General features: G+C 46.9%; 1 protein-coding gene across 5 annotated transcripts in view; it reads right to left on the reverse strand.

Moving 5' to 3' along the window:
• Positions 1-13,228, reverse strand: part of ABCB9 (ATP binding cassette subfamily B member 9) — a 112,146-nt gene that overhangs the window by 39,322 nt on the left and 59,596 nt on the right. For 4 of the 5 annotated variants that reach the window (XM_056535484.1, XM_056535506.1, XM_056535492.1 and 1 more), the window contains exon 2: positions 1,230-1,879. In XM_056535484.1, the coding sequence (XP_056391459.1) occupies positions 1,230-1,830 (601 nt within the window). In that variant the 5' untranslated portion in view covers positions 1,831-1,879. Of the gene's footprint in view, positions 1-1,229; positions 1,880-6,987; positions 7,027-13,228 lie in introns of those variants that run through there. The other variant, XM_056535499.1, reaches the window with a different exon arrangement.

Genomic DNA, 13,228 nt, shown 5'->3' on the forward strand with positions numbered 1-13,228 from the left:
GTCTGGGGAATGGGCGGGCCAGTCCATAGCATCAATGCCTTCCTCTTGCAGGAACTGCTGACACACTCCAGCCACATGAGGTTTAGCATCGCCTTGCATTAGGAGGAACCCAGGGCCAACCGCGCCAGCATATGGTCTCCCAAGGAAATGTCACCCCACACCATTACTGACCCACCGCCAAATCGGTCATGCTGGAGGATGTTGCAGGCAGCGGAACATTCTCCACGGCATCTCCAGATTCTGTCACATGTGCTCAGTGTGAACCTGCTTTCATCTGTGAAGAGTACAGGGCACCAGTGGCGAATTTGCAAATCTTGGTGTTCTCTGGCAAATGCCAAATGTTCTGCACGGTGTTGGGCTGTAAGCACAACCCCCACCTGTGGATGTTGGGCCCTCATACCACCCTCATGGAGTCTTTTTCTGACTGTTTGAGTGGACACATTTGTGTCCTACTGGAGGTCATTTTGCAGGGCTCTGGCAGTGCTCCTCCTTGCACAAAGGTGGAGGTAGCGGTCCTGCTGCTGGGTTGTTGCCCTCTACCGCCTCCTCCATGTCTCCTGATGTACTGGCCTGTCTCCTGGTAGCGCCTCCATGCTCTGGACACTACGCTGACAGACACAGCAAACCTTCTTGCCACAGCTTGCATTGATGTGCCATCCTGGATGAGCTGTACTACCTGAACCATTTGTGTGGGTTGTAGACTCCGTCTCATGCTTCCACTCAAGTGAAAGCACCACCAGCATTCAAAAGTGACCAAAATATCAGCCAGGAAGCATAGGAACTGAGAAGTGGTCTGTGGTCACCACCTGCAGAACCACTCCTTTATCGGGGGTGTCTTGCTAATTGCCTATAATTTCCACCTGTTGTCTGTTCCATTTGCACAACAGCATGTGAAATTGATTGTCAATCAGTGTTGCTTCCTGAGTGGACAGTGTGATTTCATAGAAGTGGGATTGACTTGGAGTTACATTGTGGTGTTTAAGTATTCCCGTTATTTTTTTGAGCAGTGTATATGCAAATTTTTTTTAACTAGTCTGGCCTTTCATTGTTTCGGAAGAGCCCTGCGACAGGCAGGTGAGTGCTGTTTTTTTGTTTATATATTTTATTCTTTAATCCACTACAATGGGTCTAGTGTTGGATTCAGATACAGAATGAGAGCCAGGTTTATATCTGTACCAATTTCCTCATTTACAAAGTACATTGTATTATAAGATATAATAATCACTCACCTAATGTGCATAGAAGCAAGAAGACAAATGCAACCAACAAATATCCAGAATCCTGTTTAGAATAAGATAATAATCTTCCTACAGTTGGTCCTGAAATCTCACTTCCTGTGTCCTGTTTCTGTCTGCCCTCCTGATCATCAAACACTTCAGAATAAGATCTTCCCTCTTGTCTGCAAGGGGTCACCTCACCCATTTGTTTCCAGGTTAAGAGTGTGATGGCTGAGGATACCCATGTCCACACCAGAAGGCTCCATAACCAGGGATCTTGAATATGCTTCTCTTCCTCTGAGTACAGCAGCAGTTTAATGACAGCATAAGAACCAAAGAGGTAGCACACCAAGGTCATAGGAGTAAGAGATGCCTGCAGCCTCCGAGGACCATTTACTTGATTCCATGCTACTCCTAATACAGCTCCAATGGATATGGAGGCTCTCAGCAGAGAGGTTGCCCAGACATCCAGCAATGAATGAAATATATTAAATTGTACAATGTCTTGAATAATAGTTGCCTTTTTACAGCTGCAGATGTACAATAGTGTGGACACAGAAAGGTCACAGGCTGTGAACATTAGGGCACAAATCATAGTAAGACAAGGATTCATTGTTGAAACTTCTTTTTTCACCAAGTAAGGTACATCTTCTGAGAGACTCCTGCAAAGGAACAAGACATTTTTAATTATTTAAAGGGGCTGTCTTACCTCAGACGTCAGTGGGATACTGTTAGGATATGTCATAAGTGTCTGTCTGCCTTCAGTACTCCTGCAAGCACAAATACCATTGAGAGAAGGAAAGATTTGAAGGAAATCAGTCAGAGCCCATTGCTTAAAGTGTATGTCAGGGACTGACCAGGGGACAGGGAAAGTGAGCCCTAAACTGACCTAAAAACCACTCTCCCGGCCTACTTGCCCATCCACCCTAAACGGTGGATCGACAACTGGGCGCCGGTCCCTCCCTGAGCTAAAGTGTAGTGGCCTTAAAAACACATACTAATAAACAGTCGGTCACAAGCCAGAAACATAACAGGAAAATAGAACTCTATAATAACTAAGTTCAGAGGACACAGATCAGTGAGCTGCAAAGTGGACACTATAGACCAAAGGTAAAGCACAGAGGAAAACACTAGCTGAGTGATCATGTACTCTATGATCAGTGCATGTACAAAAACTCCAAAGATCTGAATAAAGAACTAATAAACATATAGAGTTCAAAACACCAGACAAGGAAAAGGATGAGTCAACAAAGACTCCAGAAACAGACACGAATATAGCATAATCCCCTAGAAAACCTCCGGTAGACACAGGATTAACAATACCCTCTGAATCCCCCACACAAAGGTAAAACGGGATCTATCTCTAAACCAAAATAATCACAATTCCTAAACCTCCAGTAAACACAGGAATGAATCTCCCAGAGTCCCCATGGACCGGTAACAGGGATACCTAGTTACAACTCAGAAAAACGGATACAACAGGATATATTAGAACACTGTTCACACTGAACCCAAAACAGGAAATTATAGAACACTGTTCACACTGAACACGAGACAGGAATAATCGCAATCCCCCAGAAAACCTCCAGTAGACAAAGGATCAATCTCCCAGTGTCCCCATGGATCAGTAACAGGATATCTAGTTATAGAAACACAGAAAACTGATACAACAGAAAACACAGTTCGAACAGATACATAGCAGAAAGGACATACAAATCCTAAAACCAACTATACTAACACGGATTAAAATCTACTATGAACATGCTATCTAACCATGGGTAAAAGCCCAGAACATATCAAAGATAAATGCAAGGTGCATGCTAAAACATAGATAGTAGATAAAAGCGCAAACAAGGAGTGTTTCACCAAAAGCTCCATAGCAGCATGTCAAGCATGTCAGCAGCAAGACAGGATCTCAAGAAGTCAAGATGTCAATCCCCAGCCCAGAAGCTAGACTGAGCTGATCTTAAGTAGACACACCCTAAGAGCTATTGGATAGAAAGCCAAAGGCTTTAACTATTCCCTGACCGGGGGAAATATCACTGTTAAAACACAACCAAATCCAATGGCCATGTCTGAACATAGACCAAGACAGACATGACAGTGTATCTGTCTTTACTTTTATGCTGCCTGAACCAGAAGTCATTGAAGATGTCTCTAGTGGCTTCTTCTTGCCCTGATGGCCTTGAATGATGTATCTCTACCTATACCCAAACAGGGAAAGATCTATCAATCAAAGTTAGTGAGGGAGGAAGAAGCCACTAGAGACATCTCCAATGACTTCTGGTTCAGGCAGCATATGGACAGGATACCTTTTAACTTAACTGTAAATTGTTTGTCCAATTGAAGCAAGTCTTGGCTGTCTCCTCCACTATCCTAGCGCCTCTTTCGTTGGCTTGATTGGCCTCATCTTTGCAGTTTTAGCATTGTCAATTAAGGCAAAGGAGGAGGGGTAAGGCTAGAATAGTGGAGGAGTGGAGGAGACAGCTGGCACTTGCTGCAATCAGGCTTACCCAATGGACACTTTCCAATGGACAAATTCATTTAACCCCTTTAGGACCCAGGGCATATGGGTACGCCCTGGCTCCTTGGTACTTAAGGACCAAGGGCGTACTGGTACCCCTGTGGGAATTTCGGTCCCCGCACCGGGTGGAGAGCGGTCCGGGATTCCTGCTGAAATCATTCAGCAGGCACCCCGTGCAAACCCCATGTCAATTCAGACTGGCAATTCCGGATCAATCAGGTCTCTGGTGACCCGGAATAAAAGGGGGGGTCCCCTCAGGAGCGGCGCTGGCGGTCCTGGTGGCAGGAGTGGTGGCAGTAGCGGTGGTGGTCCCGGCGGCAGGATACCGCAGGAGGTGAGGCCTGTTCACCTCCTACTGTTGCTTAGCAACAACTCTCAGCATGCACAGCCAAAGGGCATGCTGGGAGTTATAGTTTTGCAACAGCTGGAGTTCCAACTACAACTCCCAGCATTCCCTTTGGTAGTCTGTGCATGCTGGGGGTTGTAGTTATGCAAAAAATATTCTATGAAAAAGTGTGCATCCAGCTGTTGCATAACTACAACTCCCAGCATGCACAGACTACCAAAGGGCATGCTGTGAGTTGTAGCAGTGTGCCTCCAGCTGTTGCAGAACTACAACTATCAGCATGCCCTTCGAATGTCAATGCATGCTAAGTGTTGCAGTTTTACAACAGCTGGAGACACATAGGTTGTGAAAGAGAGTTTGTGTCCTAACTCAGTGTTTCGCAACCAGTGTGCCTCCAGCTGTTGCAAAAATACAACTCCCAGCATGCACTGAGAGGCTATGCATGCTGGGAGTTCTAGTTTTGCAACAGCTGGAGGAACACTGGTTGCGAAACACTGAGTTAAGTAACAAACTCTGTGTTCCACAACCAATGTGCCTCCAGCTGTTGCATAACTACAACTCCCAGCATGTATGGTCTGTTAGTGCATGCTGGGAGTTGTAGTTTTGCAACAACTGGAGGTTTCCCCCTATTTCAATGTACAGGGTACATTCACACGGGCAGGGGTTTACAGAACTTTTCTGCTGCAAGTTTGAGATACGGCAAATTTTCCACCGCAGCTCAAACTCCCAGCAAGAAACTCACTGTAAACCCCCGCCCGTGTGAATGTACCCTAAAAACAGTACACTGCACAAAATAAATAGGAAAAAAAAAAATGTCTTGTACGGCACTGTTTCCAAAACGGAGCCTCCAGCTGTTAAAAAACAACAACTCCCAGTATTGCCACTGACTGTCAAGGCATGCTGGGAGTTTAGCAACAGCTGGAGACACCCTGTTTTGGAAACACTGCCATAGGGTATTTTGGTGGCGGATGAAAATCCCCAAAATAGGCCTCAAATGCGCATGGCGCACTCTCGCTTTGGAGCTCTGTCGTATTTCAAGGCAACAGTTTAGTGCGAGAAATGAAACACCCACATATGGGGTAGTTCCGCACTCAGGAGAAATTGCGTTACAAATTTTGGGGGGATTTTCTCCTCTTAAGCCTTATGAAAAGGTAAAGTTGGGGTCTACATCAGCATGTTAGTGTCAAAAAAATTTATGTGGGTGTTGCCCCATACTTTTAATTTTCACAAACGGTAAAAGGAAAAAAAGACCCCCAAACGCAATTTCTCTTGAGTACGGAACTACCCCCTATGTGGGTGTAAACTGATCTGCGGGCGCACAACATGGCTCAGAAGTAAGAGCGCACCATGTACATTTGAGGTCTAAATTGGTGATTTGCACAGGGGTGGCTGATTTTACAGTGGTTCAGACATAAACGCAAAACAATAAATACCCACATGTGACCCCATTTTGGAAACTATACTCCTCACGGAATGTAACAAGGGGTATAGTGAGACTTAACTCCCCAAAGGTGAATTTTCGTTAAAGTTGGATGTGAAAATGAAAAAATAAATATTGTTTCACTAAAATGCTGGTGTTACCCTACTTTTTTCATTTTCACAAGGGAGAATAGGAAAAAAAGCCCCCCAAAATTTGTAGCAACATTTCTTTTGAGTAAGAACATATCCTATATGTGTATGTAAAGTGCTCTGCAGGTGAACTACAATGCTCAGAAGAGAAGGAGCACCATTGGGCTTTTGGAGAGAGAATGTGTCCGAAATTGAAGGCCACGTGTGTTTACAAAGCCCCCCGTGGTGCCAGAACAATGGACCCCCCCACATGTGACCCCATTTTGCAAACTACACCCCTCACAGAATTTAATAAGGGGTACAGTGAGCATTTACACCCCACAGGTGTCTGACAGATTTTTGTAACAGTGGTCCTTGAAAATGAAAAATTAAATTTTTCATTTGCACTGCCCACTGTTCCAAATGCTCACTGCCCCCCTTATTAATTTCTGTGAGGGGTGTAGTCTCCAAAATGGGGTCACATGTGGGGGGGGGTCCACTGTTCTGGCACCACAGGGGGCTTTGTAAACGCACATGGCCCCCGACTTCTATTCCAAACAAATTCTCTCTCCAAAAGCTCAATGGCGCTCCTTCTCTTCTGAGCATTGTAGTTCGCCCACAGAGCACTTTACATCCACATATGGGGTATTTCCATACTCTATTTTAGGAGTCTTTTTCTCCTATTACCCCCTCGTGAAAATGAAAAATTTGGGGCAACACCAGCATTTTAGTGAAAAAAATCTAATTTTTCATTTTCATATCCAACTTTAGAGGAAATTTGTCAAACACCTGTGGGATGTTAAGGCTCACTGTACCCCTTGTTACGTTCCTTGGGGAGTGTAGTTTTCAAAATAGTATGCCATGTGTTTTTTTCTTTTTTTCTGCTGTTCTGGCACCATAGGGGCTTCCTAAATGCGACATGCCCCCCAAAAACCAATTCAGCAAAATTTGCTTTCCAAAAGCCAAATGTGACTTCTTCTCTTCTGAGCATTGTAGTGCGCCTGCAGTGCACTTGATGCCCACACATGGGGTATTTCCATACTCAGAAGAGATGGGGTTACAAATTTTTGGGGGCATTTTCTCCTATTCCCCCTTGTAAGAATGTAAAATTTGGGGGAAAAAACTGCATTTTAGTAAAAAAAAAAATTCATTTACACATCCGACTTTAACAAAAAGTCGGCAAACACTTATGGGGTGTTAAAGCTCAATGTACCCCATGTTACGTTCCTTGAGGGGTGTAGTTTCCAAAATAGTATGCCATGTTGTTGTTTTTTTTTTTTTTTGCTGTTCTGGCACCATAAAGGCTTCCTAAATGTGACATGCTCCCCAAAAACCATTTCAGAAAAACTCACTCTCCAAAATCCCATTGTCGCTCCTCCAAAACTGAACTGGTCCCTGAAAAATTCAGATTTAGAAAATTTTGTAAAAAAATTGGAAAATTGCTGCTGAACTTTGAAGCCCTCTGATGTCTTCCAAAAGTAAAAACATGTCAACTTTATGATGAAAATGTAAAGTAGATGTCACGATGCCGGCTGGCAGGTAGTGGATCCTCTGTGCCAGAGAGGGATGGCGAGGACCGCGCTAGTGGACCGGTTCTAAGCCACTACAGGTTTTCACCAGAGCCCGCCGCAAAGCGGGATGGTCTTGCTGCGGCGGTAGTGACCAGGTCGTATCCACTAGCAACGGCTCACCTCTCTGACTGCTGAAGATAGGCGAGGTACAAGGGAGTAGGCAGAAGCAAAGTCGGACGTAGCAGAAGGTCGGGGGCAGGCGGCAAGGTTCGTAGTCAGGGGAGATAGCAGAAGTTCTGGTACACAGGCTTTAAACACACAAAACGCTTTCACTAGGCACAAGGGCAACAAGATCCGGCAAGGGAGTGCAAGGGAGGAGACTAGATATAGCCAGGGAGCAGGTGGGAGCCAATTAAGCTAATTGGGCCAGGCACCAATCATTGGTGCACTGGCCCTTTAAGTCTCAGGGAGCTGGCGCGCGCGCGCCCTAGAGAGCGGAGCCGCGCGCGCCAGCACATGACAGCAGGGGACGGGAACGGGTAAGTGACCTGGGATGCGATTCGCGAGCGGGCGCGTCCCGCTGTGCGAATCGCATCCCCAACGGCCATGACAGAGCAGCGCTCCCGGTCAGCGGGACTGACCGGGGAGCTGCAGGGAAAAAGACGCCGTGAGCGCTCCGGGGAGGAGCGGGGGCCCGGAGCGCTAGGCGTAACAGTACCCCCCCCCCTTAGGTCTCCCCTTCTCTTTGTCCGGTAACTGCCTCCCCTGGGATGAGGACACCGGGAAAGGATGGAGGGATTCCTCAACGGCAGGCAGAACAGCAGGAGTAGGAATGGGGAGAGAGGGCAGAGGGCGAGACCTGGCACGGGGCAGTGTGACACCAGGACGAGGGCCATGAGGGGACACAGAGGCTTGCCTGATGGGACTGGGAGGGGGGGAGAGGCATTTCCTGTGGCAGGCAGAGTCCTTAATGACCATAGGGGGACCGGATACAGGAGGAACCACAGGGTCACGGCAGGGAGTACTGGGAACCGGTTGAAGGCAGTCCTTGGAACAAGAGGGACCCCAACTCTTGATCTCCCCAGTGGACCAATCCAGGGTTGGGGAATGGTGTTGAAGCCAGGGTAGTCCAAGGAGAACTTCAGAAGTGCAATTAGGAAGGACAAAAAATACAATTTCCTCGTGATGAGGTCCGATGCACATTAGGAGGGGCTCCGTGCGGTAACGCACGGTGCAATCCAACCTGGCTCCGTTGACCGCGGAAATGTGGAGTGGCTTGACAAGACGGGTCACCGGAATGCGGAATTTATTCACTAAGGACTCCCGAATAAAATTCCCAGAAGCTCCAGAGTCCAGGCAGGCCACGGCTGAGAGGGGAGAGCTGGCTGAAGTAGAAATCCGAACAGGCACCGTGAGACGTGGAGAAGCCGACTTAGCATCAAGAGACGCCACACCCACGAGAGCTGGGTGCGAGCGTGCGTTTCCCAGACGTGGAGGACGGATTGGGCAATCCACCAAAAAATGTTCAGTACTGGCACAGTACAGACAAAGATTCTCTTCCTTACGGCGATTCCTCTCTTCCAGGGTCAGGCGAGACCGATCCACTTGCATGGCCTCCTCGGCGGGAGGCCTAGGCGCAGATTGCAGTGGAGACTGTGGGAGAGGTGTCCAGAGATCTAAGTCTTTTTCCTGGCGGAGCTCTTGATGCCTCTCAGAAAAACGTATGTCAATGCGAGTGGCTAGATGAATGAGTTCATGCAGGTTAGCAGGAGTCTCTCGTGCGGCCAGAACATCTTTAATGTTGCTGGATAGGCCTTTTTTAAAGGTCGCGCAGAGAGCCTCATTATTCCAGGATAGTTCAGAAGCAAGAGTACGGAATTGTATGGCGTACTCGCCAACGGAGGAATTACCCTGGACCAGGTTCAGCAGGGCAGTCTCAGCAGAAGAGGCTCGGGCAGGTTCCTCAAAGACACTTCGAATTTCCGAGAAGAAGGAGTGTACAGAGGCAGTGACGGGGTCATTGCGGTCCCAGAGCGGTGTGGCCCATGACAGGGCTTTTCCAGACAGAAGGCTGACTACGAAAGCCACCTTAGACCTTTCAGTAGGAAACTGGTCCGACATCATCTCCAAGTGCAGGGAACATTGCGAAAGAAAGCCACGGCAAAACTTAGAGTCCCCATTAAATTTGTCCGGCAAGGACAGGCGGAGGCTAGGAGTGGCCACTCGCTGCGGAAGGGGTGCAGGAGCTGGCGGAGGAGATGGTTGTTGCTGCTGTAGCTGTGACTGTACTTGCTGTAGTTGTGACTGGAGTTGCTGTGTCATGGTGGTCAAGTACGACAGCTGGTGATCTTGTTGGGCGATCTGACGAGCTTGCTGGGCGACCAGCGTAGGGAGGTCAGCGACAGCTGGCAGAGGAACTTCAGCGGGATCCATGGCCGGATCTACTGTCACGATGCCGGCTGGCAGGTAGTGGATCCTCTGTGCCAGAGAGGGATGGCGAGGACCGCGCTAGTGGACCGGTTCTAAGCCACTACAGGTTTTCACCAGAGCCCGCCGCAAAGCGGGATGGTCTTGCTGCGGCGGTAGTGACCAGGTCGTATCCACTAGCAACGGCTCACCTCTCTGACTGCTGAAGATAGGCGAGGTACAAGGGAGTAGGCAGAAGCAAAGTCGGACGTAGCAGAAGGTCGGGGGCAGGCGGCAAGGTTCGTAGTCAGGGGAGATAGCAGAAGTTCTGGTACACAGGCTTTAAACACACAAAACGCTTTCACTAGGCACAAGGGCAACAAGATCCGGCAAGGGAGTGCAAGGGAGGAGACTAGATATAGCCAGGGAGCAGGTGGGAGCCAATTAAGCTAATTGGGCCAGGCACCAATCATTGGTGCACTGGCCCTTTAAGTCTCAGGGAGCTGGCGCGCGCGCGCCCTAGAGAGCGGAGCCGCGCGCGCCAGCACATGACAGCAGGGGACGGGAACGGGTAAGTGACCTGGGATGCGATTCGCGAGCGGGCGCGTCCCGCTGTGCGAATCGCATCCCCAACGGCCATGACAGAGCAGCGCTCCCGGTCAGCGGGACTGACCGGGGAGCTGCAGGGAAAAAGACGCCGTGAGCGCTCCGGGGAGGAGCGGGGGCCCGGAGTGCTAGGCGTAACAGTAGACATATTGTTTATGTGAATCAATATATAATTTATTTGTTATGTCTATTTTCTTTATAAGCAGAGAGTTTCAAAGTAAAGAAAATGAAAAATGTTACAATTTTTTATCAAATTTTTGAATTTTCACCAAGAAATGATGCAAGCATCGACAAAAATTTACCCCTGAAATAAAGTAGAATATGTCACGAAAAAACTATCTCGGAATCAGAATGAAAAGTAAAAGCATCCTAGAGTTATTTATGCTTAAAGTTACAGTGGTCAGATGTGCAAAAAATGCCCGGGTCCTTAAAGGGGTACTCCGCCCCTAGACATCTTATCCCCTGTCCGAAGGATAGGGGATATGATGTCAGATCACCGGGGTCCCACTGCTGGGGACCCCTGGGATCACCGCTGTGGCACCACACTATCATTACTGCACAGAGCGAGTTCGCTCTGCACGCAATGATGGGCAATACAGGGGCCGGAGTATCGTTACGTCACGGCTCCGCCCCTCATGATGTCATGGCCCGCCCCCTCAATACAAGTCTATGTGAGGGGGTGTGGCTGTCACCATGCCCCCGCCATAGACTTGTATTGAGGGGGCGGGTCGAGATGTCACGAGGGGCGGAGCCATGATGTCACGCTGCTCCGTCCCCTGTATCACCCGTCATTACGCACAGAGCGAACTGCGCGGTGTCACAGCGGTGATCCCGGGGGTCCCCAGCAGCGGGGATAAGATGTCTAGGGGTGGAGTACCCCTTTAAGGTGAAAATGGTCCTTAAGGGGTTAAAGGAGATATGCAGCATAAAACTTTTATGTCCCCCTGGGCCTGGGCTGCAAAAACAAATAAAACAAACTTTAACTCACCTTCCCATTGCGGAGATATCAGCGTCCCGTTCCTCCGCTGCTGCTCGGCTTCGTGCTTCTTAGGCTCGAAACATCACGCTTACATGACAGTGCGCTCAGCCTATCACTGGCCAAGGCGGGACATCACTGTGGCCGGCGATAAGCACGGAGCCCAGTAGCAGCAGAGGAACAGGACGCCGATACGGGAGCAACAGGGGAACGTAGGAAAGTGAGTTAAAGTTTGTTTTATTTGTTTTTGCAGCCCGGGCACAGGGGGACATAGAAGTTTTATGCTACATACCTCCTTTAAATTTTACACATAAGTTCATGTTATTAAACTGTACTTAGTTCAGTTAAATGAAACCTGTCAGCTGTCAGAATCAGGGAGTCCCTACACAGGGAGTCCCCACACAATAGGGCAGTACTGGAGCAGCAGAGTCCTTGCTCAGCCACTGCTGTTTAGATATTTCATAGACAAAGAAAGGAGCAGTGGCTGAGCATGCAATTTGTTGCTCCATTCCCTAAGGGGATACATGACCTCCATTCTTGTGATCGGCGGGCATCCCAGTAGTTAGACCCTCATGGATCAGAAAGTTATTCCATATCGTGTAGCTAATCTTAGGACAACCCCTTTATGTGTTCTAAGTTCAGAGGAGCTATATTTATTTTACAGAAAAAGTGGCAATAGGTCTTCTTTATTAATGAACCCTATGTTAAGCTTTGGGTTTTGAAATCTGTCTACTCACCAAAGGTCAATCAAAAAGGCTGAATTAAACTCATATGGGGGAGGTTTATCAAAACCTGTGCAGAGGAAAAAATGCCCAGTTTGCCCATAGCAACCAATCAGATTGCTTCACTCATTTTTTAGAGGCCTCTTTAGAAATGAAAGAAGCGATCTCATTGGTTGCTATATGCAACTTTTCTATGCACGTTTTGACAAATACCCCCCCCCCCCCCCCATACTACTTCCAGAAATTGGTGGCAAAATTGATAGGGCATCTATCTGATGACAAGACAAGACATGGACACTATTGAAATACCATATATTATTATGTATTCAAACTAGGGAGACCCTCTCCAGTAATGTGCAATAATCTTTTAGTGGATGCACCAGTACCAGTTGTTGCACGCAATGACCATTTTTAGGCTTTAGGTTGCCTTTACATTGTACAGTTTTGTTGCATTTTTGTGACAGCTTTGAAGCCAATATCAGGTGTGTATTATAATGAACTAGATAATATAGAGATATGCTTCTTTTTTATCTATTCCACACCATGAATGGATTAAAGAAGAAGCAGAATCTGATCTTTATGTATCTTATCCATTATGATCCACACCTGCTTTTGGCTTTAACCCCTTAAGGACCAAGCATTTTTCTGTTTTTACACTTTCGTTTTTTCCTCCTTACCTTTTAAAAATCATAACCCTTTCAATTTTGCACCTAAAAATCCATATGAGGGCTTATTTTTTGCACCACCAATTCTACTTTGGAATGACATCAGTCATTTTACACAAACATTTATGGCGAAACGGAAAAAAAAATCTTTGTGCGACAAAATTGAAGAAAAAACACAATTTTGTAAATTTTGGGGGCTTCTGTTTCTAGGCAGTACATTTTTCGGTAAACATGACACTTTATCTTTATTCTGTAGGTCCATACGATTAAAATGATACCCTACTTATATAGGTTTGATTTCGTCGTACTTCTGGAAAAAATCATAACTACATGCAGGAAAATTTATACATTTAAAATTGTCCTTTTCTGACCCCTATAACTTTTTTATTTTTCCACGTACAGGGTTGTTTGAGGGCTCATTTTTTGTGCCGTGATCTGAAGTTTTAATCGGTACCATTTTTATTTTGATTGGACTTCTTGATCGCTTTTTATTCCTTTTTTTATGGTATGAAAAGTGACCAAAAATACGCTATTTTGTACTTTGGAATTTTTTTGCGTGTACGGCATTGACCGTGCGGTCTAATTAATGATATATTTTTATAGTTCAGACATTTACGCACGCGGTGATACCACATATTTTATTTTTATTATGGTTACATATTTTTAATATGGAATTTGGGAAAAGGGGGGTGATTTAAACTTTTAAT

The sequence above is a fragment of the Hyla sarda genome, chromosome 1 (genome assembly GCF_029499605.1).
Source record: "Hyla sarda isolate aHylSar1 chromosome 1, aHylSar1.hap1, whole genome shotgun sequence".
Taxonomy (NCBI): domain Eukaryota; kingdom Metazoa; phylum Chordata; class Amphibia; order Anura; family Hylidae; genus Hyla; species Hyla sarda.